Source organism: Thamnophis elegans, chromosome Z (assembly GCF_009769535.1).
Source record: "Thamnophis elegans isolate rThaEle1 chromosome Z, rThaEle1.pri, whole genome shotgun sequence".
Taxonomy (NCBI): domain Eukaryota; kingdom Metazoa; phylum Chordata; class Lepidosauria; order Squamata; family Colubridae; genus Thamnophis; species Thamnophis elegans.
This window is the reverse complement of record NC_045558.1, coordinates 31,247,274-31,271,285: the sequence shown is the minus strand read 5'-3', so window position 1 is coordinate 31,271,285 and position 24,012 is coordinate 31,247,274. Positions and strand designations below refer to the sequence as shown.

Below are 24,012 nucleotides of genomic sequence, written 5' to 3'. Positions count from 1 at the left end.
TTACCTAGTAATTAATAATAACCTTTCCCAGTATTTCCCTTAAAATATTGGGGTTTATTTTAAGTGTGGTTTATTGGATAAGCTAAAATAAAATAATCCACACTATGCCAAACAATTTATACTGATTTGCCCACAATATGAAAACCCAGTTTTCTAGAATTGTTTTTTTTTATTAGGATTAATTCAGTGCATCATCAATTTAAAAGGAGCAACAATCCTGTATGTTTTTTACCTAATTTATCCCAACCTATCTTTTGTTAACCACATTCTTAATAATGCCAGTATTGCTTCTATGGATATGTAATAGCAATATAACTATAACTATAAATATAACATAATTGTGTGAAATCATTTAAAAAATAGCTGGTATGTGTTTCATTCTCTGACCAAAAAAGCAATCCCAAAATAGCCAATTGGTTAGGTAATTCAAAATTTTACATCATATAATCAATTCACTGGCCATATCTATAGCATACATTATCCTCACCTGCTATTCTGAAACAAAAGAAGCAGAATAAAATTCAAACCTAAGTAAAAAAATTATATTTATAATTTTAACTACAAATATGATCACTGATACTTAAAACAGGATTATTATTTTTTTACAAAAATGCATCTTTTCTTTGTAATCCTAGATATTGGTGCAGACACAACAGAACTATGTTAAATTAAATATCCTACTATTGTGAAAGAATTAGTGAACAAAAAAATGTGATAGAGAGGACCTAAAGTCGCAACAACACGACATGTGATCTCAATGCTCTGACACTTTTGCCTCTGGATGGTCCAAACGGACCTAAACCATCCCATAGAAACAGTGAACAGGAAGAATACATCTTGCTGATCACAGGAACATCACAAAGTCTCTGATTGATCCAAGATAAGTTCTTCAAGCCAGTGACAAAAAATCCAGCCAAATGGCTGATGAAGTCAGGGGTGGCCCAAAAACGGAAGGATGTGGAAAGAGAAAGTGTTTTCAGCTGGTGAGGAATTTTTACTGTTTTAAAAGTGACTGCCTATAAAAAAACTTAAAATCAATTTAAATTGGAGAACAAAAGAAATAAGTGGCGGAATTAAATTTGGACTGGTTTTGAACAGTTGGTTATCTTACTTTTTAAATGCTATTTTTACAGATGGAATTTATGCAAGCCTTTTAAAATGAACGGATTAAGTTTCCTTCATATATATATATATATATATATATATATATATATATATATATATATATATATATATATATTTACTATTCTCTGTAATCTCTAGACTAAAACTCTCCTCTTTCATTACTGTGGGTGTTTTTCTAACTCATTTAAGAATTGGACCTTTTTTTAAAACTTGAAATACAAAAAGATATAAAAAGAAACAAAGAAATGGTAACATTGTAAGGCTGCTACTTGGAAGCTAGATGTTTGTGTATTGGAAACAAAATATTTTTTTCACTGATTATCCTGCCTTGGCACTTCAGGGATTCACAGCTTGTTTATACAGAGTGATAAGAAGAAGAAGAAAATCATAGAGATGTTCCTTTGAAGTAGATTTTTAACCAGAGAAAAGTGAAATGTTATTGTGATACTTAATTCTGCTAAAACCTTCTAAGCTAGAATAGCAGTGTCAATTGGAAATCATGGCACAATTTCAACACCAGAAAGAAGTTTTAAATCTGCAAAATATATTCTCAGAAATACAGAAATTATTAAATACAAATGAGAAGATAGAGAAGAAGTTGGATTACTTAGTGCATCTAACAGTAAAATATGATGGAGAAGTTGAAGATGTTTATCAAATGGAAAAAGTGGTGGTTAAAATCCAAAAAATTGAAGAGGAAAATGAATATAAAGAAATTAAAATTGCTGATATTTATGGTGATTTATTTGCTTCTGAAAACAGAAAGAGTGGAATACTGAAAGAGGAATTAAATGGAGGGGAAATCTAGATATAGTTAAATAAATAATTGATAATGATAATAATGTATACAATGTGTAGTGTTATGATAAGTAATAACTGGATATGAATATTGAATGGTACCCATGAAAGGAAGATTAGAAACCCTTTTGGATTATATATAAAGGTTAATAATAATAATAATAATAATAATAATAATAATAATAATAATGAAAACATGGACTGGCTGATTATTTAAAAGAAAATCAAGAACATCTATTAATCGAAGTAAAGAACAAAAATCTACTGAAGGCCCAACAGACGAAACAAGAATACAGAAAAGATGTGATAAAATCAAGAATGGAGAGTTGGCAGAACAAAGCACTGCATGGCCAATTTCTGGAAAAAATAAAAGATAAAGTGGACAGTGAACAAACTTGGTTATGGTTAACAACAGGTACATTAAAGAAAGAAACAGAGTCACTAATCCTGGCTGCGCAAGAACAAGCTATCCGCACAAATGCCATTAAGGCCAAAATCGAAAAATCCTCTGATGATGCCAAATGCAGACTTTGCAAAGAAGCTGATGAAACTGTTGATCACATACTCAGCTGCTGTAAAAAAATCGCACAGACTGATTATAAATTGCAGCACAATTCAGTAGCACAAATGATCCATTGGAATTTGTGCAAAAATTATAATATTAAAACAGCAACAAACTGGTGGGAACATCAGCCTGAAAAGGTCACCGAAAATCAGATGGTCAAGATCTTGTGGGATTTCCGTATACAAACCGACAAAATACTGGCGCATAATACACCAGACATCACACTGGTTGAGAAAAATAAGGTCACAATCATAGACATCGCAATACCAGGTGATAGCAGGGTCGCCGAGAAGGAACATGAAAAAATCGCAAGATACCAGGACTTAAAAATCGAAATTCAACGACTATGGCACAAACCAGCAGTGATAATTCCAGTGGTAATTGGCACACTGGGTGCTATTCCAAAAGCACTGGAATTACATTTAAAACAGTTAAAAATTGACAAAATCAATATCAGTCAAATGCAAAAAGCCGCACTGCTTGGATCTGCACGCATATTACGAAAATACGTTACGACGTCCTAGGCCCCTGGGTGGGGCCCGACTAGTAACCAATGCCAAATCCGGCGAAACAACTGGCCGCTGTGATACAATTGTATAATAATAATAATAATAATAATAATAATAATAATAATAATAATAATAATAGTAATAATAATAATAATAATAATAATAATAATAATAAAAAAGATAAAGTGGACAGTGAACAAACTTGGTTATGGTTAACAACAGGTACATTAAAGAAAGAAACAGAGTCACTAATCCTGGCTGCGCAAGAACAAGCTATCCGCACAAACAGAGTCGAGGGGAGAAGGCGGGGCTTAGCAGTGAGAAGACGGACTTTCAGGCATTTCCTGAATGACCATCTATACCGGAGTCTTTTTTGGAGGATTCTTTTGAATCTAAGCTGTCCCGAAGAGACAGTGACGTGGGAGGAACTCCAGTGGTCCCAGAGATGTTCGCAAAATCTCTGGGAACCTAAGGAAAGCCTTCCTAATCCAGTGACTTCCGGATCGGCTCAATGCCGACTACAACTGCAAAGACCCAGAGAGAGAGCTGAATATGAGCATGTCGTTTGATGTGAGTTTTAAATCCTTTTTTTTGTTGGAAAGAGAACACCCTAAATTTGGAAACTTAGTTTAAAATAAGGCTGATAAGTGAGAAAAGCGGCGGTGATAAATGTTTGCCATTTGGAAGTTTATTTTTCTGTTCCTTTTTTTTAATTCCTGGAAGCCGGGCTGGACTTTCCTGTAATTTGAATCGGCTTTTTGCGTTCCTTCTCTTTGTTGTCGACACCTTTAACTTTGAATCTATTGGGGCACTAAATCTTAAACTTAAAGTGCTTTGAAGATCTGTTTTGTTTTTTTTTTGGTTTGTTTTTCTTCGTTGCCTTTTAGCCCTTTTGATGTTTGTCTTTTTTTTTAACAATTAGTAATTAACAAACGGAACGGACTAAAACAAGCTGTAAATTACAAACTACAAGCCAACACTGCCATCTTGTGGACTCGAACTTTGTTATTAAAATCCCCCCTGTAATGCACTTGACTTACGTGTTTACGCAGCTGGGAAACTGTGAGATAAAACAGCAAAGCTGAGTGTGACCTTGAAGAGACTCTTATCTTAGGGGGGGGGGGGAAAGAGTCCGGAAAAAATCATTTGTTTTAGCTTGTTGGCATCCTTTCATCTCCCAACACCATTCTCATATTACCGGCTGTGGAGATATCGACACCGAGTTTTTCTTTTTTGATCATCACCATCGACCTTTTGATCTTTTACATTTTTTTTTCTTCTCTGTTTTGATTATTCTTTTTAACCTTTGGATCACCTCTTGACTATTTACATTTTTTCTGCTTCTTTCTTTTCTCACTTGTAACTGAAGCACCCCTTCTCCCCTTTTTGGAGGGGGGGTATCTTCCTTTTTTTTTAATTACTATTTCATACTCTCTTACTTATATATATATATTTTATTGCACTCTACTGCATTTCATCCTTGAAACAAAAAAAAAGTTTCCTCTTCTTTCCTTCCTTTTCTCTCCCTTCTCTCTTTTCCTTCCCTTTCTCTTTCCCCCCTTTCTTATCTCCCCCCCTCCTCTGTGTACTTTACGTACTTAATCCACTATACTTATAACCCTCCACCCTCTAATACTAATTGGCTATGAGTAGAAAAGCAGTTGCCTCTGGCTTTACATCAACCCCTGCCCCCTCACCTGCGGGAGGCCAGAGGACAACATAGATGATGTCCCATCAGGAAAAAGAGAAGGAAGCCAACTTTGAAACACTTATACAAATTATGCAGAAAATGCAAGCAGGAAACGATACCCTTGTAAAAAAAATGGAGGCAATGGAACAACAAAATCAAAGCATAGTGCAAAAAGTTGATAATATGGAAGGAAAAGTAGAAAGTATACACAACTGGATGCTGAAATATGAAAATAGGATTCAAAAAATTGAAAATAAGATTCAAGAAGGAGAGAAGAAAACTGAAAAGCTAGAGATCAGACTAAGTGATGTAGAAAGAGAGAGCAGTGGAATATTAAGATGGGAGATGGACAGGTCTGAATTTTTTTTAAGATTCCAAAACATAGAAGAAGAAAAAGGAGAGGACTTAGTTCAGATAATTTCAAATATTTTGATAGATGTTCTGGGGATGTCCCAGGACCAAATAAAAGAAACAATCGATGAGACTTTTAGAGTATACACAAGGTATGCAATGAGAAATGCTCTTCCAAGGGAAGTGCATGTAAGATTTACTAAGAAAACAATTAAATCACAAATCCTACAGAAAATGAGAGATAGAAAATTAGAATATAAAGGAAAGGAGATTGTAGTACTCAAACAAATCCCAAGAGAGGTGAGAGAGAAGAGAAGAGAATATCAATTTCTGACCAAAGTATTGATAAAAAAAAGGTGTTAACTACAGATGGCTCATACCGGAAGGTTTATTATGTACTTGGCAAGGACAAAGACACAGGATAGATACAACTGAGAAGGCAGAAGCTTTCTACGAAGAATACTTTAGAAAAACGGCGGAGAAAGCTGGGAAAGACGATGCAGTGATACAAATACTGGAACCACCTGTAACCGCGACCGAAAAAATAGAAGGAGCAGTAGGTGGAAGTGAGAAAGAAGGGGAGATAGGGAATGGGAGCCGCAAAGAAAAACGAGAACCTAGATCCACTAGAGCGATAAACCCTGTATATAAAGTATAAACATGGAAGAAAGAAAAATGATTACAATTAACATTAATGGACTCAATTCGGTAACTAAAAGGAAGAAAGTATTCCATAAATTAGAGAAGTTACAACTTGACATAATCTGTCTGCAAGAAGTACATATTCAAAAGAAATATGAACATTTACTAACTCAACCAAAGCTTGGGAAAATGTTTTCATCATTGGCAAATTGTAAGAAAAGAGGAGTGGTCTTCTATATTAAAGGCAACATCCCAACAAAAGTAGTATACGCAGAGGAAGAGGGAAGAATTTTGATGGTGGAAATTATGGATACCAAAAAGACACTCCTAATTGGAATCTACGCCCCTAATGAAAAACAAGATGAATTCTACAAAAAACTACACAAAAAAGTTTTGGAACTAGACTATGCTGATATTTGTATGATGGGAGACTTTAATGGCATTGTGAATCAAAATATGGACTATAAAACACATAAAACAAAAAAATTAAATAGGAAGCCTCTGCCGAAATCTTTTTTTAGGATGACAGATGAACTAAATTTAAAAGATATATGGAGAGAAAGAAACGTTAAAAAAGAACAATATACCTTCTACTCAAATAGACATTCTTCACTCTCTAGAATAGATATGATATGGGTTTCAGCGGAGTTGAGCTCCAACATAAAAGAAATTGAGATCGAAGCTAGCACCTGGGCGGACCACAATCCAATTTTAATTAAATGGAAAGGACAAAGGGCAAGATCTAGATGGACACTAAATAACACTATATTGAAAGAAAAAGAGTTTGTACAAAAAATGGAAAAAGAGCTAGTCCTTTTTTTTAAAGAAAATAGGAAAGAAGATACGTCGTTGCAGAATCTCTGGGACACAATGAAGGCTGTTATCAGAGGTTTGACAATAGACTACACAAGGAAGAGAAACTCAAAAAAAAGACAAATGCATAAAGCCTTAGACAATGACTATAAAATACTTGAAAGAGACCTACAGAGAGCACCACAAAAAAAAGATGTTAAAATAAAGATGGACATAATTAAACACAAAATGGACCTATTAGAAAAGGAAGAACTGGCACAAAAAATTAGAGGTGCCAAACAGAATTATTTTGAAAATGCGAACAAACCAGGCAGGTGGTTAGCATATAAGATGAAAAAAGAGAGAGAAACAAAGAAAATACTACAACTAAGAGACAAACAAGGAGAAATTCAATATGGAAATACCGAAAAAAAAAATTATACATGATTACTACGTTAAACTCTATGAACAAGAGAAGGTGGAGGAGGGACGAGTCAAAAAGTATCTACAAGATGCCAATCTCCCCCAGGTACCAGATGAAACTAGAACAATGCTAGAAAGAAAAATAACAATGATGGAACTAACAGAGGCACTTAAAAAACAAAATAATGGGAAAGCCCCAGGACCAGATGGTCTACCCATGGAATTCTACAGAACATTTGAAGAAATATTGACCCTCCCACTCTTACAAGTCATGAATGAAGTGATGACTGAGAACCAAATACCGAAGTCATGGTCAGAAGCGTATATCACATTACTACCCAAGGAAGAGACTGATTCAACACAAATCAAGAATTATAGACCAATTTCTTTATTAAACTCAGACTACAAGCTATTTGCATCTATACTAGCTGAGAGACTTAAAAAATACTTAAATGGCTTCATCCATTCAGATCAAAATGGCTTTTTACCTAAAAGACAAATCAAAGACAATGAGAATAATTTTGAATACCTTGGAATACTATGAGGCCCACCCAGAAAAACAATTGGCACTGATGTTCCTCGATGCGCAGAAGGCCTTTGATAATGTGAATTGGCAGTTTATGTTTTTGCAACTGGAGCAGATGAACTTTGGCAAGAAATTCACTCAAAGTATACGAACGATATACCAGAAACAAGCAGCAAAGATAATGGTAAATGGAGAACTAACAGAACCGATTGAAATAAAGAGAGGTACAAGACAAGGCTGCCCACTATCACCGCTACTCTTTGTCCTAACACTAGAGGTCTTAAATAGAAAGATCAGAGAAGAAGAAGAAATAAGAGGAATGAAAATTAAGAGAGAAGAGTATAAACTGCAAGCGTTCGCAGACGACTTAGTTTTCATTCTTGAAGATCCATTAGAAACCACACCCAAATTGTTAGAAAGAATAGAGGAATATGGAGAAGTAGCAGGCTTGAAAATAAACAAAGATAAAACAAAGATCATGACAAAGAATATCCCAGCTACACAAGAGGATCAGTTGTCAGAAATGTTGCAGATTCAAAACACAAGTAAGATTAAATATTTGGGGATACATTTATCACCTAGATGTAGCACTCTTAAAGAGGATAATTATACCAGATTAAAACGACAAATAGCAATCGATTTGGAGAAATGGGGAAACTTGCATTTATCAATGATGGGAAGAATTTCCACAATTAAAATGAACATTCTACCTAGAATTCTATATCTGTTTCAGACAATCCCAATTAGACTGGGTAAGGATTTTTTCCTAGACTTAAATAAAATAGTTTTGAAATTTATTTGGCAAGGGAAAAAAGCTAGAATAAAGCTTAAATTACTACAAGATGTTAGATCAAGAGGAGGTTTTGGTTTACCCGATTGGGAGCTATACTATCAGGCAGCAAACCTGATGTGGATTAAGGAGTGGATATCATTAAAAAAACTCTAGATTATTGAACGTAGAAGGTCATGATTTGCTGTTGGGATGGCATGCTTTCTTATGGTATAAGGGAACTAAACCACATGGTTATTTTAGAAGACATTATATAAGGGAGGCGTTGTTGTTAAATTGGGAAAAGATTAAAAAATTACATTATTTAAAAATTCCAGTCTGGACATCAACAATTGAAGCATTCTCGTATCCGATAATACATAAAAAGGAACAAACAGTTAGATATATAGAATTATTGAATGCAGAGGGTGAGCTCAAATCTAGTCAAGAGTTGAAGCAAGAAGGGATGGAAATGAACTGGTATTCATATGTACAGATACAATCTAGATATAATGAAGATAGAAAAACTAAAGGTCTCTATAATAAAATGACTGAGCTAGACAGAATTCTAACAGGTACCGATGAAAAAGTAATTAAAAAACTATATGGATATTTATTGGAGTTTAAATTGCATGAAGAACAAGTTAAAGAAACTATGATTGCTTGGGGGAAAATTTTTAAGTATGGGATTGATTTAGAGAATTGGCAGAAATTGTGGTCTCAAAATTACAAAATGACAATGTCTACTGCATATAGAGAAAACTTGTATAAGATGTTTTACAGGTGGCATCTACCCACGACCAGAATCGCAAGAATGTTCAAGAATAAATCAGAAAAGTGTTGGAAATGTCACCAGATACCTGGCTCATACTACCACATGTGGTGGACTTGCACTGAAGCTAAAAGATACTGGACTAAAATCCACATGTGGTTGGAGAAAATGATACACAAACAAATAGACTTTAAACCAGAGGTCTTTTTATTGGGAATTTTACCAGAAACCTACAACAAAGACTTAAAATATTTGATTGTAAATGTTGTAACAGCAGCCAGAATTGTATTTGCAAAAAACTGGAAAAATGAAACAATACCAAAAGAGGAAGAAATCATTCGAAAAATAATGGACTGTGCCGAAATGAGTAAATTGACATTTGAAATTAGAGAGCAAGAGGATGAACAATTTTATAAGATATGGGACTTGTTTTATCAATGGCTAAGGGAAAAAAAACAAAATTTTGGAAATGAAAAATGATACACTTATGCCCTAATTGGAAAAAGTAAATGATGATATAATTATGCTGTGAAATAATTCAACAATGATATAAGGAAGTACTAATATAAGGTCTGGTGATATAATGTATAAGGTTAAGAATTTATTATAATGATATTTCGCTGCTGATAAGGCAATTCTAATAGGGGAACAAATGAAAACTGGTATATATAGACAGCGATGCCTTGCTGAACAATGAAGGAATAAGATCTCTGTTTGAAGGTATGAAATGCAAGATTAACAATGAATAGAAGTATATTCTCTGGGGGAAAACAATGCTAATGTTAACTGAATATATATGGTAGAAGGAAAATGAGACCTTTAGTTACATTAGAGGAAATATCTGAGATGGTAAACATTATTTGAAGATGTAGATGTTAAAACAACCGTAATCAAACGACATGCTGCATGTGATGATGGTTTTTTTTTTCTTTTTTGTTTTTGTTTTTGTTTTGTTTTTTTCCCTTTCCTTCTTGGACCTTTTTTTGTCCTTTTTGGCCTCCCCCCCTCCCCCCACCCTTCCCCCCCCCTTTCCTTCTTGAACCTTTTTTTTTGTCCTTTTTGGCCTCCCCCCCTTCCCCCACCCTTTTTTTTTCTTCCTCTCTCCCTTGTTTTATTTTGTTGTTTTTTGTTTTTTAAACCGTAGCTTATTGTGGTGCTTATTAAATATACAATAGAGAGATACGGGATGTATAAACTTAGTAGGGATGCACCTGTGATTAAACGACATATTGTATGTGAAGATGGGTTTTCCCTCCCCCCCCCTTTTTTTCTTTCCATCCTCTCCCTTTACCATTGTTGTCTATGTAACAAAAAATAAAAATAATTTATAAAAAAGAAAAAGAAAAGAAAGAAACAGAGTCACTAATCCTGGCTGCGCAAGAACAAGCTATCCGCACAAATGCATTAAGGCCAAAATTGAAAAATCCTCTGATGATGCCAAATGCAGACTTTGCAAAGAAGCTGATGAAACTGTTGATCACATACTCAGCTGCTGTAAAAAAATCGCACAGACTGATTATAAATTGCAGCACAATTCAGTAGCACAAATGATCCATTGGAATTTGTGCAAAAATTATAATATTAAAACAGCAACAAACTGGTGGGAACATCAGCCTGAAAAAGTCACCGAAAATCAGATGGTCAAGATCTTGTGGGATTTTCGCATACAAACAGACAAAATACTGGCGCATAATACACCAGACATCACACTGGTTGAGAAAAATAAGGTCACAATCATAGACATTGCAATACCAGGTGATAGCAGGGTAGCTGAGAAGGAACATGAAAAAATTGCAAAATACCAGGACTTAAAAATTGAAATTCAACGACTATGGCACAAACCAGCAGTGGTAATTCCAGTGGTAATTGGCACACTGGGTGCTATTCCAAAAGCACTGGAATTACATTTAAATCAGTTAAAAATTGACAAAATCACCATCAGTCAAATGCAATTTGGATCTGCACGCATATTACGAAAATACGTTATGACGTCCTAGGCCCCTGGGTGGGGCCCGACTAGTAACCAATGCCAAATCCGGCGAAACAACTGGCCGCTGTGATACAATTGTATAATAATAATAATAATAGTAAAAGAATTAAGTTCGACTCAATTAAGTTTTGATTACTAGGGGGGAAAATGATATGATGCAGGATATAGTCAAATAAAGGAGGGATAATGATAATAACGTATATATATGTATGGGTACAATATAAGGAAATGGGATTTAAATTATAAACAGTGATTTGGAAAGAAGAATAGAAAACTTTGTTATTAAATATTATGGATGTTTAACTAGAATAGGATATAAGGATTTAATGTCATTGGAGGATTTTAGAAATAGTAAATGAAATGCCAGTATGTGGTTATGTATTAAACCTTGGTATATTTTATGATGGACATTTAAACAACTATAGTCAAATGAAAATGGAGGTTTGATGACGTTAACATGTATAAATATCTGAGTTAAAATACTTGCGTTAATATGAATATGCTTGATGACTGTGAAAGAGATGCACGAAAGTCTTTTGTAACCAACTGATACACTTTCTACAGTATATAAAAAAGGAAGATGTTATGTGTTGTGTTTGTTTTGAAAATAAAAAATAAAAAAAACTTTAATAAAAAATGTGATAGAGAAATCCTTAATAAACTAAGTCTGTAATCCTTAATAAATTCACTTTGATTATGTAATATAATGCTCAAATCATTTTTAATAAAAAGAAAGTAACAATCACATCTTATATTCAATAATCAGTGAGTAATAATGGATATATAATAAACTCTTGAACAATAACTGTTATTTGGTTTGATTTCATTTCTAGTCCAGTTTACAACTACTGCCATTACTTCAACTACTGACATGCAGAACACAACTTTCTACACATCTTTGACATTGTTTCCAAATGAAGCAACTGTTGCCTTTCTATCCTTGAGTAGTGAAAGCTACATTAGAACAAGGCACCTCTTTAATGTGTGAAGAAGGCTAAGCAGCATGTGCAACAATTTAACTAAATACACCAAATACCGGTATTACAACTATGCAGCCTAAACGGAAACATTTTGTTCAGGTAAAAATATTAAGTACATATTGAATTGATCTAATTTTCAAACAAATGGTTCTTTCCAGGTCAATTAGTCAATATGCAGAAGCTTTTTTCTAGAATTTTCTACTACTAAGAGACAAAACATATGAACATAACAGAAGGCTGAGGGGAAAGATGCTAGACTGTTTTTTTTTTTAAAAAAAAAATATTTGCTTGGTATAATTGCCCATCTCACATTTGTCACTTATTAAACGTATTCCTCAAAACAAGTGTAAGTTGGGGGAAAGGGGTTCACCCCACTTCCTAGGTTTTTAAAAAAATACATTAAATATTTTAAGATTGTAATCATGTATTTCGTCACATAGGAAGAAGACCAGGGGTGAAATTCAGCAGGTTCTGACAAAATCTGGAAAACCAGTAGCGGGAATTTTGAGTAGTTCAGAGAACCAGCAAATAACACCTCTGGCTGGCCCCAGAGTAAGGTGGGAATAGAGATTTTGCAGTATCTTTCCTCTAGGAGTGGGGAGGGAATGGAGATTTTTCAGTATCCTTCCCCTGCCACGCCCGCCAAGTCACACACACAGAATTGGTAATAAAAAAAAAGAATTTCACCACTGAAGTTGATCCATTTAACTCATCAAAGTTACTTCTAAATACAGATGCATTACATTTGTGTTGCTCAAACTTCCACATTTTAAAGTTGCCAAGTTTAAAAAACACTATATTAAATGGCATTACTGTATAAGCCAATATTAGCAAACATAGGGACTTTTCCACACTTTGGTATTAAATGAATTAATATTGGTTGCATATTAGTATTTTTAATTCTTCTAAGGTTTTAAAGGTTCGCCCTGTCTACTAATGTCCAGCTCAAGGGGATGGTGCTCATCTCTTATTCTCAACTGAGCGAGCCTTTGTTGTCTGGGAGATGCTTCCATCATCATGTGGCCATCATGAAAATACAGTATGCATTAACCTTCCCACTGAAGTGATACCTATTTACCTACTCACACTTGCATACTTTCAAATGGTTAGGTTGGCACTACTGGGGTAATGGGAGCTCAACCCATCTCGTGGTGCTCAAATTTTGAACCTGACCTGTTGGCTTTACAGATGTTAAGACTAGCATCTTAACTAATGAGTCATTATGCTGCCCCAATTCTTCTAAAGCAGTCAGGTTTTAATTAATAAAAATGCTTACTAAAAAAAAAAAAATTGTAACTAAATATTTAACTTCTATTGGCCTCACTACAACGTCCTCTGTTCCAGCCCCTAAGTTCTATCCTTCAACACTGTCTGCTCTAGGAAGCAGGAGATCATTTCCAATCTGGGGCCTCTCTTTAGCCCAATCTCTGGTCAGAGACGTAAATGAGGGGTTCCAACCCCCGGTCCAGGGCCTGGCATGCCAGCAACTGGTATGCACAAACAAGCAAAGTCCCATCTGCAGGACGCAGGCAGCACATAAAACCATACTCTTTCCGGTCCCTGGAAAAACCTCTCTCCACACAACCAGTTCCTGGTGTCCAAAACATTGAGGATCACTGAAGTCAACAGTGGCTAAACAGCAAAGTAACAGGAGCTGTGAGATGAAGCAGGGGGGACAGGAAGAGCCTGTCATTCCTGTACTGCAGAGTACATTGGTGCCTATCAGCTTTTGCTAGACTGACTTTGAATGCAATTTTACCATTTTTAGAAGAGCAACAAAGCCATAAGGTATTTAAAAATAACTTGCAAATAGTAAGCAAATTCCAAGAAGAGCAGTTGAAAGGTCAAATGGGAATTAACTCTTCCATTGCAAGGAATACCTGTGGCAAAATAGGAATGGGGAAAGCGAATTTTAGATGATTATCATTTTCTGCTACCTCAAATTTGGGTGGATATCACTTTAATTTAGTTGTGGGAATGACCCCCTTAGAGCTAAAAGTAATTTTTGCAAAAGTCTAATAATTATGAAAAAGTCAGAAGCAGCACTGACATTTGCCCAACAATCCAAATTACAAATCTTAGAGTTAAATTCTTTTTTTCTGCAAATATTTTAAAAGGCAACTCAGAATAGAGATGTTTCACTTAATACTATATTCTGCAGTATATAATAATGAATATTTGTAACAATCGTATGAAGTATTACTTAAACAACTGGGATTCAAAGAGCCTTTGCAGTGTCTCAGAAAGACATATCTATACTTGCAAGGTTATTGCGGGGGAGGGAGGAATAACAAGAATTACCACACAATATTATAAGTTCCCACTGAGATGTAGCATTTTGCCTTTTTAAATCTGAATCTCTCCACCAATATGACGGAAGAATAATAAAATTCCGAGTGAGTGAAACGGGCGATTTGTGTGACTCCAAAGTTGACAAACTTCAAAACTTTTTCCACCAAGCGATCTTGAGGCGATCTGACGACGGAGAAATCTAATTCCAGGTTCTGTCCCCTGAGACGTCCCTATAACCAAAGAAGTGGGTAAAAGGATAAAAGCTAGTTTTGCCTTCCACATAGAGCTAATTAATAAAAAAGTACCTTTCTCAGAGACGCTCTTAAAGCAAAATGATCTGCGGTGTATAATAAATGACTTCCGGACGGGGCACCACTACTATAAGAGCAATGGCTCGGATTAAGCGAACATCTTTGTAGAAAGCGTCCAATTGAAACGCCAACAAAACGTCGTAACGGTAGTTTTAATAACTTCATTAACACTTTGGCACTCAAGAGAGAGCTCCGAGGGGACGCCATGCTTATTGGGTAGTGTGCACGACCGGCGCATGCGCTATCGTTCGAAAGCGGCGGATAAGCCCCGCCTGCAGATGTTTTGCTACTAAGGAGTAGTTATTCTGCGCTGGGTCTTTAAAACACTCCACAATTGCTGATGTAGAGATCTGCAGAACAGTCACTGACAGCGGAGGATTACCCTATTATATAAGCATCTCTCAGAAAGAAGTAAAATAGGACACAAGTGTTCGAATTTTCCTGAAGGGTGTGTGTTTGTGTGTGTGTTAAATTTCCAAAAATCGTGAAAAGTGGATGTGGATCGGTCAACCAAAGCTTGGAATTTGATAAGAGCACTGAACTCCACTGACTTTAAATAGGAAGTTTTAAAAAATTGATTTAACTCCCCCCCCCCCCCAGGGTCTTCATAGTTGTTCTTCGTAATTCACGTCTTGATAGTCTCCATTCCTAGAATTTTACAGGAAATCTGCTTTATTAACTATCTGCCAACTTTGGATTCTGCTAAAAAGAATGTTTTTTTTTAAGTTCAAATTAAACACTGCAGTTTAAACACGTGTGTAATGAATTGATAAAAGGGTTAATCAGTATCACCCAGCCTGATGCCTTCCAGTTATGCTACAATGTCTATAAATTATAACTAGGATGGATATTATGGGAGTAATGGACTGCTTCATCTCAATAGCATAAGTTGCTTTTATAGCTACAATTTTAATTCAGAAGCCTAAATACTATATTTGTGTGTGTGTGTGTGTGTGTGTGTGTGTGTGTGTGTGTTTAAAAAATTTTTAGAACCTCTTCTGTAGGTGTGGTCTGCATTGTGAGAGTGGCTTGCCAGACATGTGACTGTGTGGGTGTGGCCAACTTGTAAAATGTGGTGAAACTCACTTAACGCTCTTGCTTAGCAACCAAAATGTTGGCTCAGAAACTCTGGCATTTGAAGCTGTCAAGTTACAAGACCCTTGCACCCCTAACCCTTTAGAAAAAAAATCCAGGGGTGTTCAAATTGACAGCTTTAAGACTTGTGGATTTTAACTCCCAGAATTCCTCCTCCAGTCATGTTGGCTCAGGAACTCTGGCATTAAAGTATGCAAGTCTTAAAGCTGTCAAGTTACAAGACCCTTGCACCTATAACCCTTTAGGGAAAAAACCCCAGGGGTGTTCAAACTTGACAGCTTTAAGACTTGTGGACTTCAACTCCCAGAATTCCTCCTCCAGTCATGTTGGCTCAGGAACTCTGGCAATAAAGTGTGCAAGTCTTAAAGTTGTCAAGTTACAAGACCCTTGCACCTCTAACCCTTTAGGGAAAAAAACCCCAGGGGTGTTCAAACTTGACAGCTTTAAGACTTGTGGACTTCAACTCCCAGAATTCCTCCTCCAGTCATGTTGGCTCAGGAACTCTGGCATTAAAGTGTACAAGTCATAAAGCTGTCAAGTTACAAGATCCTTGCACCTCTAACCCTTTAGGAAAAAAACTCCCAGGGGTGTTCAAATTTGACAGCTTTAAGACTTGTGGACTTCAACTCCCAGAATTCCAGTCATGTTGACACAGGAACTCTGGTATTGAAGTGTACAAGTCTTAAAGTTGTCAAGTTACAAAACCCTTGCACTCCTAATCCTTTAGGAAAAAAAAAACCCAGGGATGTTCAAACTTGATAGCTTTAAGACTTGTGGACTTCAACTCCCAGAATTCCTCCTCTTGCTCTTCATCTTGATGATGTGTGGACGGGAGGCGGGAGGGAGCTGGAACTTGTTCTAAATGGCACTGTAGATTTATGGAACCTCTTCTATAGAAGAGGTTAGAACTGGCAGGAACCCATCCCTGATGTATATGTATATATAAAGATAACAGTTCTCCTTGCACATATGTGCTAGTCATTCCCGACTCTAGGGGGCTAGTTGTTCCTGACTTTAGGTATGCAAAAAGAATGTTACAAGTTTCTCTTAATCAGAGATTAAAGGAGTGTGATAACCATATTTTGGAACTTTAACCCTAGGTTTCTATCCAATCCTTCCCTCTTAGTATTTTTTTAAGAAGCAGCCAACAAAATCACTCTATTCCACCAAACTTTTAACCCTATATTTTAAAGCAAGGTGGTAACCCAGATGTTATATAAAACTGAAATCTGAGACTGGGACTAGAAGGTTATGGTCCATTGGAAGTACTCCAAAACCATTTCATTAGGTAGATTTTAGAGTCTCCCCCAATATACTTGCTGCTTATTTAAGAACAGAGCTAGTCTCCATCATAGTCAGAATATATTTTGAATTGTTGAGGCACTATGAGAAGCTTGAAAACTCTCAAGAATCCCATTATCCAAAAGTCTCTTTTCTCTTGCTAAGTTGGGAACCAATTGACCAAACTTTATCATCCATCTCAAAAATGTACTTCAGATGTAAAACTGTAGCATTAATAAATATATTACTTGTGTTCATTTAGATTTGGACAATACTACTTCTAGATACTCAACTTATAACTTCAACCGGGACCAGAATTTGTGTTGTGGAGCACAGTGATTGTGAAGTGAAGCATATACAGTTTTACACTCTTTTTTGTTTTCCATAATTGTGAATCACTGCAGTTGTTAAATGAATCGTGATTGCTAAGTGAATCTGGCTTCCCTCATTGACTCTGCTTGTGAGAAGTCATCTGGGAAAGTCATAAACAATGATCATATGATCCTGGGGCACTACCACAGTTGAAAATATAGGCTGTTGGAATTTTGACTAGGAAGATGCTGCAATGGTTATAAGGATGGACCAGATTGATTGTAAATCACCTTTTTAGTGCTGTTGTAATAGTTCCTAAACAATGGTTGTAAGTTGAGGACTTGTTTTAGGAGCAGGCAAAATCTATGATCTTCCAGTTGTTGCTGAATTAGATTTTGCAGGACCAATCGTGAAGGCTAATGAGAATTGGAGATTAACAATCTAGACTTAGAGACTTAGAATAACTTTATTGTCACTTTAAATGTACACTAATAGGCATACAGTAAAATGAAATTTCATTGCATATATTCATTGACATGAGGACATTTGTACTAAAATCCTATATTCAGAAGGGAGGTTGTCATATTGTTTCATTAAGATTTTTTTTTGCCAAAATTATACTGTGGTTAATAATAATTTCAATCAGCGAATGCAAGAAATTAAGAATACAAAACAGCCTCTTGAAAGAAATTTAATAATATGGTAATATGATAATATGTTTCAGGAAATAGCAAAACAATCATTTATTTTCTTGCTTTTTTTAAAAAAAAAACCTCTTAATTTGCACAGTAAGATTCCTGAGCTTTAAATTAAACTAGCTGTATACTATGGTAGTTTATTTTTCCCAGTTTCAAAATTATCTGTATTCTTCTATGCAATTACACACCCTCCTTTCTCTTTAAAAGGGTTCCTCTCTTCAGGAATGCCTTTAACTAGAGGGTCTTCTCCCGATCTTTCTTCAATATAATTTTTAATTTCTTCAGAACACTTAGACACCTTAAGGAAAATAAGAGAAAAACACATTTAAATTTTTTTTATAGAGATAGGAAAGATATGCAGAGTTTTTGAAACTAAGGGAGAGAAGAAGGATTTGTTATGTACCATAAGAAGCATAACATATGCATACTGCATTGGTGGGTTATGACCAGTACGCCCCAATATGGGTGTACCGGTGCTTGCTGGGAGCACCAGTACCATTCTGGTACTTACTCCGGAGGGCCCACCTGCCCACGCTCCTTACCGGTATTTGAGGTTTTCAGGGCTTACGCACACAGAGCATATGGCACCTGAGTGACGCTCGGCTGAGCAACTAGAGCATCACAGAGGCATCGTGGAGCATCATGGGCGGTAAGTACACACGTTCATGTGGTGGACGCCCGGTTGCACCGTACCGGTTGCAACGGGATCCGGAACCCACCACTGGCATACTGGGTATGTATGAAATAATGCAGTGTTTTTCAACCTTTTTTGTGCAAAGGCACACTTTTTTCATGAAAAAAATCACGAGGCACACCACCATTAGAAAATGTTAAAAAAATTTAACTCTGTGCCTATATTGACTATATATAAAGTAATTTTCCCACGGCACACCTTACACTATGTCACGGCACACTAGTGTGCCGCGGCACAGTGGTTGAAAAACACTGAAATAATGTATCCCAGAATAGCTTGCATAATGTTTGTAATTAATTATTGCATAATAAAATGAACAGCATTCTTTTTCCCCATGTGCTGAATAAAACTCTCTTACTGTTCTGTAAGGATGGAAGTAAGCAGTATTTTTTCATACAAGCACAGTCTATAAGGTTTCTCGCCAATTACCTTTGTAGGAATTCAGGGGCCTGGCAATAATTAGTGGCATTGATAAAGCCAACAGAACCAGAATATAAATTAGCAATGGGGATACATTTCATGCTAATCATTTTTGCCAACAAGAGATATACAGTATAATGCAATATTTAGCATTATGATTTAGGAAAGGTGAAAGTCATAGGGCAAACAAAGCAGAGGTGGGTTGCTCCAGGTTCTCCCTGGATTGAGCGAACCAGTAGTAGCGATGGCAGGAGGCTCCACCCACCCATCAGGACACTTCTGCACATGCCCAAACTGGTAGAAAAAAGATTGGCAACCCACCACTGGTACAAAGATGTGATAAGGTAATCTAAAATATTAAAAGTCCAAGACTTTTTGATATTTAAAAAAGAAGACTTGGAAACTTACACGTCGTAAATTTGTTAGCAAGGATTATACAAAAGTAGGATAATACTCTCTGTAGAGGCATTCCAGTTAAAATTTTAATTATGCTGTTTTGGCATGTTGACAATATATGCTGTACATAATATGAATGATTCCAGTACAAGAAGTGCCATACAGAATTCAGGTCATTAAATAATTAAATAAAATAGAAATTAAATGGAAGAATAGAAAGTTTTGCCCTAGTATAACCATTATTTATATGAACTATGGCTATTCTAAAATTTTATTTAAAACACTTTCACTTAAAACTAAGATATCTATTTATCATATGAAGTTGCCTTAAACCAACTTCGTTCAATTCAAATCCATCAGTGGAAATGCTTGGATAATCTTTTATTTGGAAAACAAATTGAGAAGTAATGAGTCTGCTTCAGAAAGTATTTGAGAAAATTAATTTGTTCAAAAAGCTAAGGGAAAATAGTTATTTGATCAGGACTAGCAGAATTGTATTTATTTTACACAGGGTGAAACAATACATTCAGGATTTACCAACAATTTAAAGGACATGTTTTATAATAGTTTATTGTAGAAAGTATTTGTATATAGTTCTATTTCTTCTCTTAAAATCCATAATTAACAAAAAAAGACAAGTATTGTCTGCTTTCATATTTAAGTATGAAGTATCAGACTGTCATTGTTTTTATAAGATATTTTTATTAAAAACATTTAGGAGAAGCCTTTCTGCTTCTCCCATCTAAATTTGGTACCAAATTTTAGATTAGGTAGGTACCCAATGTCAGGCATTTTAGTAATTAATCTGGGCACCAATAGATTATGCAGGCATTCTTAGAATATAAAGCTACAGTTTAGCACTTTTGTTTGGAAGTATGTTCACCTGTTTAGGGGAAAAAAGAGAAATGTTAACTTGCCAGTTAGTGCAATATTTTGGCGTCTATATTATGTTGTTCCTTTTAGCCATCTGACTTAGCATGTTGCACTTTTGAATTTATGGAAAATACATTGCAGTATTTGAGTTGTATCATTGTTAGGCTGTAATCCAGGCCATCATATTTTGAGTTGAACCAACCTTTGGGAACCGTAAGTAGGCCTTCCCAGGTGAACTACTGAATACATTGGATGATATCAGAGATAAAATCTCCAAAGTGCTTTATTTCAAAGCCAATTAAAACTCCTCTCAATGAAAAAGTCTCCCCAATTAGAGGAGATCTATGCTCCCAAACATTTTTTAGACAATGCTTAAAGACATACTTTACTCTGTTTACATAAACAATAAATGTCAGTTAACATAGGAATTTATGGAATAATATTCCAAAATCAAACGGCTGCTTTTAAAATGTTTATTGTTATATGTTTATATATTGTTTGTAGATGTTTAAATTTCATTTTTGATATTTTTAAAGATTTGGCTATGGAGAGAGAGGAGAGAAGGAAAAGTAAGATTAAGGTTTCTTCTGGAGAAGAACAGATAAGTATAAATCAAATCAAAATAATATTTAAAATAAACGTATAATACATTGTGAAGATAAATGTGTTACTTTTAATTTGAAAAATAGAATCTATATTATCTTAACATAAAGCAGATTTTTTTAAATTTGGAATTATGGCTATCTCTGTAAATACAGTATCAGCAATCATGTATCATTCAAAAACAGCACTAATATTACATAATGTTAACATATATTTAATACGTCCTGGTACTTACATTACCATTGAGGTAATTTTATAAATTTGCCATTTCTGCTAATGCACTAGTGATGCTATATTTATCCACTTTATTATGTGTTCAGGAAATACACAGTTGTCCAGATTTCTGGAAACAATTTCCCTAGTCAGGTAAAAGCCTCATTTTTATGTCATGGAAATTATCTAGCGTGGCAATCACAATTCTGAATACGGCTTAGAATACTCCCTCCCCCTTTGACCATTCATTTCTTCCATGCTGTTTTATAACTTGGCCCGTTAAGTCTTATATTTAAGCTATAAAACATCCCAAAATTAACTCTCTGCTTCTACAACCCATAATTATCCTGTTCACACTTCTTTCCTTTCGTGATAATTATGGGTTTTGTTTAAGCTGTGTTTGTGTCATCCATTTTGCCACGAATGTTAAACAGACGTTCTCTACAGTCATTCCCAGGCTGTGGTTGGGGTTACAGGTAGGGAAAAGGCAATGAGAATCAGTAAAAAGAGCTCAAGGCATTTTGCCCCCCCCCCCTCAAAAAGTCCCATTCTAGAGTGTAAAATATGATAAATCAGCTATAACTATTTTTGGATAAACAAAACAGTCCCATAAGGATGAAAATGCTATTACCAGCAGAGACAGTCCTTGGCATTTTAGTGTCCAAAGAAAGAAAATGCTAAAAGTCCCATTCTTGCTTATGAAATATAATAATATATTAAATTGGTCCACCAGCTTGGCTTCTCATTACACATGGCTTAATTTAAAAAAAAAAAAAAAGAACAACTCACAAAAGAATAATTTCAACGAAGGTTAATTGTTTTCATTGGGCACAGCTTATTATCTGACTACAGAGAATACAGTAAGAAATGGTTAGAAATAGAGGAAATGAGAGAGGAAATTAATTAGGAGAGTAAAAATGAGCAATCCACCCAGTTATGTATTGTTGCAAGATCCACTTATCATTAACTGATCATTTATCAGGTGATTTTTTTAAAAAAAAATTATCAGGCATCAATAAAAATAAGAGGACAAAAAACAACTTGTATATCAAATGTACCTCTGATATGAAAAATAATAATAATGAGAATACTTATAATACTTCTAAAAGCTAAACAAACCTGCCACTGTAAATTTTAAGAACTTTTGAGTGACATCAGGCTGATCCTTTTAACAATGGAATATAAGATAAACTATAATCTCTATTCACTTTGCTTGAGAGAGATTGGAGGTCAGGGAGAGGGAAACATTTTCTTAGTCTATAAAATCCTGTATACAGTGTTCTCAAAAGAAAATGTGCAATAAATCTACCAGGAGAAAATATTTGCTTCCTTAAGTGGAGCAACTCAATCCTCAATGCATTTATAACCCATATGAAATACATTGCAAAACAGTCCCGTCCCCCCACAACATACACACAACCATTGAAAACACTGAAATCCTGTTCTTAAAACATTTTTCAGAACTCAAGAGGTAAAATCATTAGGGTGAACTACTTACAGGTTGCCTTTCCAATTTGACTTCTTTTCGGAGTTGTTCTACTTCCATTTTCAATTTATCCTTCTCACTTAGGTCATCTATGTTGATTGCTGGCATTGCTGGGGTTGGACAAAAAGAAAGTATGAGAGGGGTTTTTTTCTCTCTCTCTCCCACTCTATGTGCATGTATGTGTGTAAGAAAGTAAAATAAGATTATGAGAATACAGCTGACGTAGGAAAATCCTTACTTTTTGCATGAATTCTTCCTGATTTCTCTACAGTAGCTGCTGCTTCTGCAGCCAGTTCTCTCAAGCTCCTACTAACTATTTGAAGGATTTTAATTCATCAGCAGTATTTGTCCAAATCTATATGCCACAAAAATTGCCCCCTCCCCTTCTAGTTTTTATTGCTTCAAACCAAAATGAGGCCTTCCACATTCATGGAAAGCCAGCCAACCTTCCTTCATGTGCCTTCATGCCATGCCCAAATTTGCTAAAATAGCTCTTAAGAGAAAACACAGACACAAAAAGAATCCGTTCCTGCTACATGGAATCTTGAACTGCTCAGCTATAGAAGAGTTGTCACCAAGTGGGGGCAAAAAAACCACTTGAAAAATTTAATCTGGGATTGGCACACCTGTTCACACTACGCAAAGACGTTTGAGTGTAAAATGTCTTCTATCCATGAAGAGAGCATGAAATGAGTTGTGAGGAGTGGCAGAGTGAAGAGAAGAAAGCTATTAGAGGCAGGATGTGTGCCTCTCCTTTTGTTACAATGGAAATACCAACCATGGTGAGAGTTCCACAGGAAACAGATTTGCTAAGGAAACATCTGGCTGTTTCCCTGTGCCAAGCTGGAGAACCTAAACAATGGGGGTGTTTGGAAAACTAACATGGGAAAATAGGGAAAGGCAAGCATACAAAAAAGCTTGTCCCTCTACGCACATGTCCTGTATTACTCATTTAGATGGAAGTTCATTTAAGTGAGTGCCCCATGGAATGCCATAGACTTACTTCTAAGAAGGCATATATGGGATGGTTCTGCATTTCCCACACTTCACTTTGACCAAGTTATATAAAGATGTCTTGTTTTGTATTTACAATATCCAAAATGCTGATTCCAATTTTTTTGTTATTGTTTGCATAAATTGTTTGCAGGTTTGTGTCCTCTTTCTCACTGTTTATTTCAACTAGCCCTGGAACCTTCACTGAATAATCCCAGGAACTTGTATTATGAAAATATATATATACAAAAAACTTAGGTCAGTGGAAAACTCCATAGGAAAATAGCTGTAATTTGGAATAAGGCAGTTTCCAATGACTTTAAAGTAGGGGTATCAAACTTGCGGCCCGGATACACCCTGGTTTAGCGAAGGGGGGAAAGTCATTATACGTCATGTGACGACATGATGCCCCG

General features: G+C 35.5%; 2 protein-coding genes across 3 annotated transcripts in view; both read right to left on the bottom strand.

Annotated features, from left to right (window-relative positions):
- LOC116522078 (probable acyl-CoA dehydrogenase 6) overlaps positions 1-14,780 on the bottom strand; it is a 64,939-nt gene extending 50,159 nt beyond the window's left edge. The window contains exon 1 of the mRNA XM_032236677.1: positions 14,530-14,780. Coding sequence (XP_032092568.1) covers positions 14,530-14,742 — 213 coding nt within the window. The 5' untranslated portion in view covers positions 14,743-14,780. The remainder of the gene's footprint in view (positions 1-14,529) is intronic.
- A 2,913-nt stretch (positions 14,781-17,693) lies between these two features.
- Positions 17,694-23,322, bottom strand: LOC116522417 (guanine nucleotide-binding protein G(I)/G(S)/G(O) subunit gamma-11). 2 transcript variants are annotated; one of them, XM_032237315.1, is made up of 3 exons: positions 23,233-23,322; positions 22,619-22,716; positions 17,694-18,219 (listed from the first exon to the last, which is right to left on the bottom strand). In XM_032237315.1, exons 2-3 carry the CDS (start codon positions 22,712-22,714, stop codon positions 18,094-18,096), a joined length of 222 nt encoding a protein of 73 aa, XP_032093206.1. In that variant the 5' UTR covers positions 22,715-22,716; positions 23,233-23,322; the 3' UTR covers positions 17,694-18,093. The 2 variants fall into 2 exon arrangements, with proteins under 2 accessions (XP_032093206.1, XP_032093207.1); XM_032237316.1 differs by lacking the exon at positions 23,233-23,322 and adding an exon at positions 22,845-23,223.
- Positions 23,323-24,012: the final 690 nt, after the last annotated feature.

What these genes read in the sequence shown, in the direction of transcription:
- LOC116522417 (XM_032237315.1), bottom strand. Translation starts at nt 22,714, where the DNA reads ATGCCAGCAATCAACATAGATGACCTAAGTGAGAAGGATAAATTGAAA. An exon ending in TCAAATTGGAAAGGCAACCT is followed by an intron (nt 18,220 to 22,618) that starts GTAAGTAGTTCA and finishes ATTTTCCTTAAG; the next exon opens with GTGTCTAAGTGTTCTGAAGA.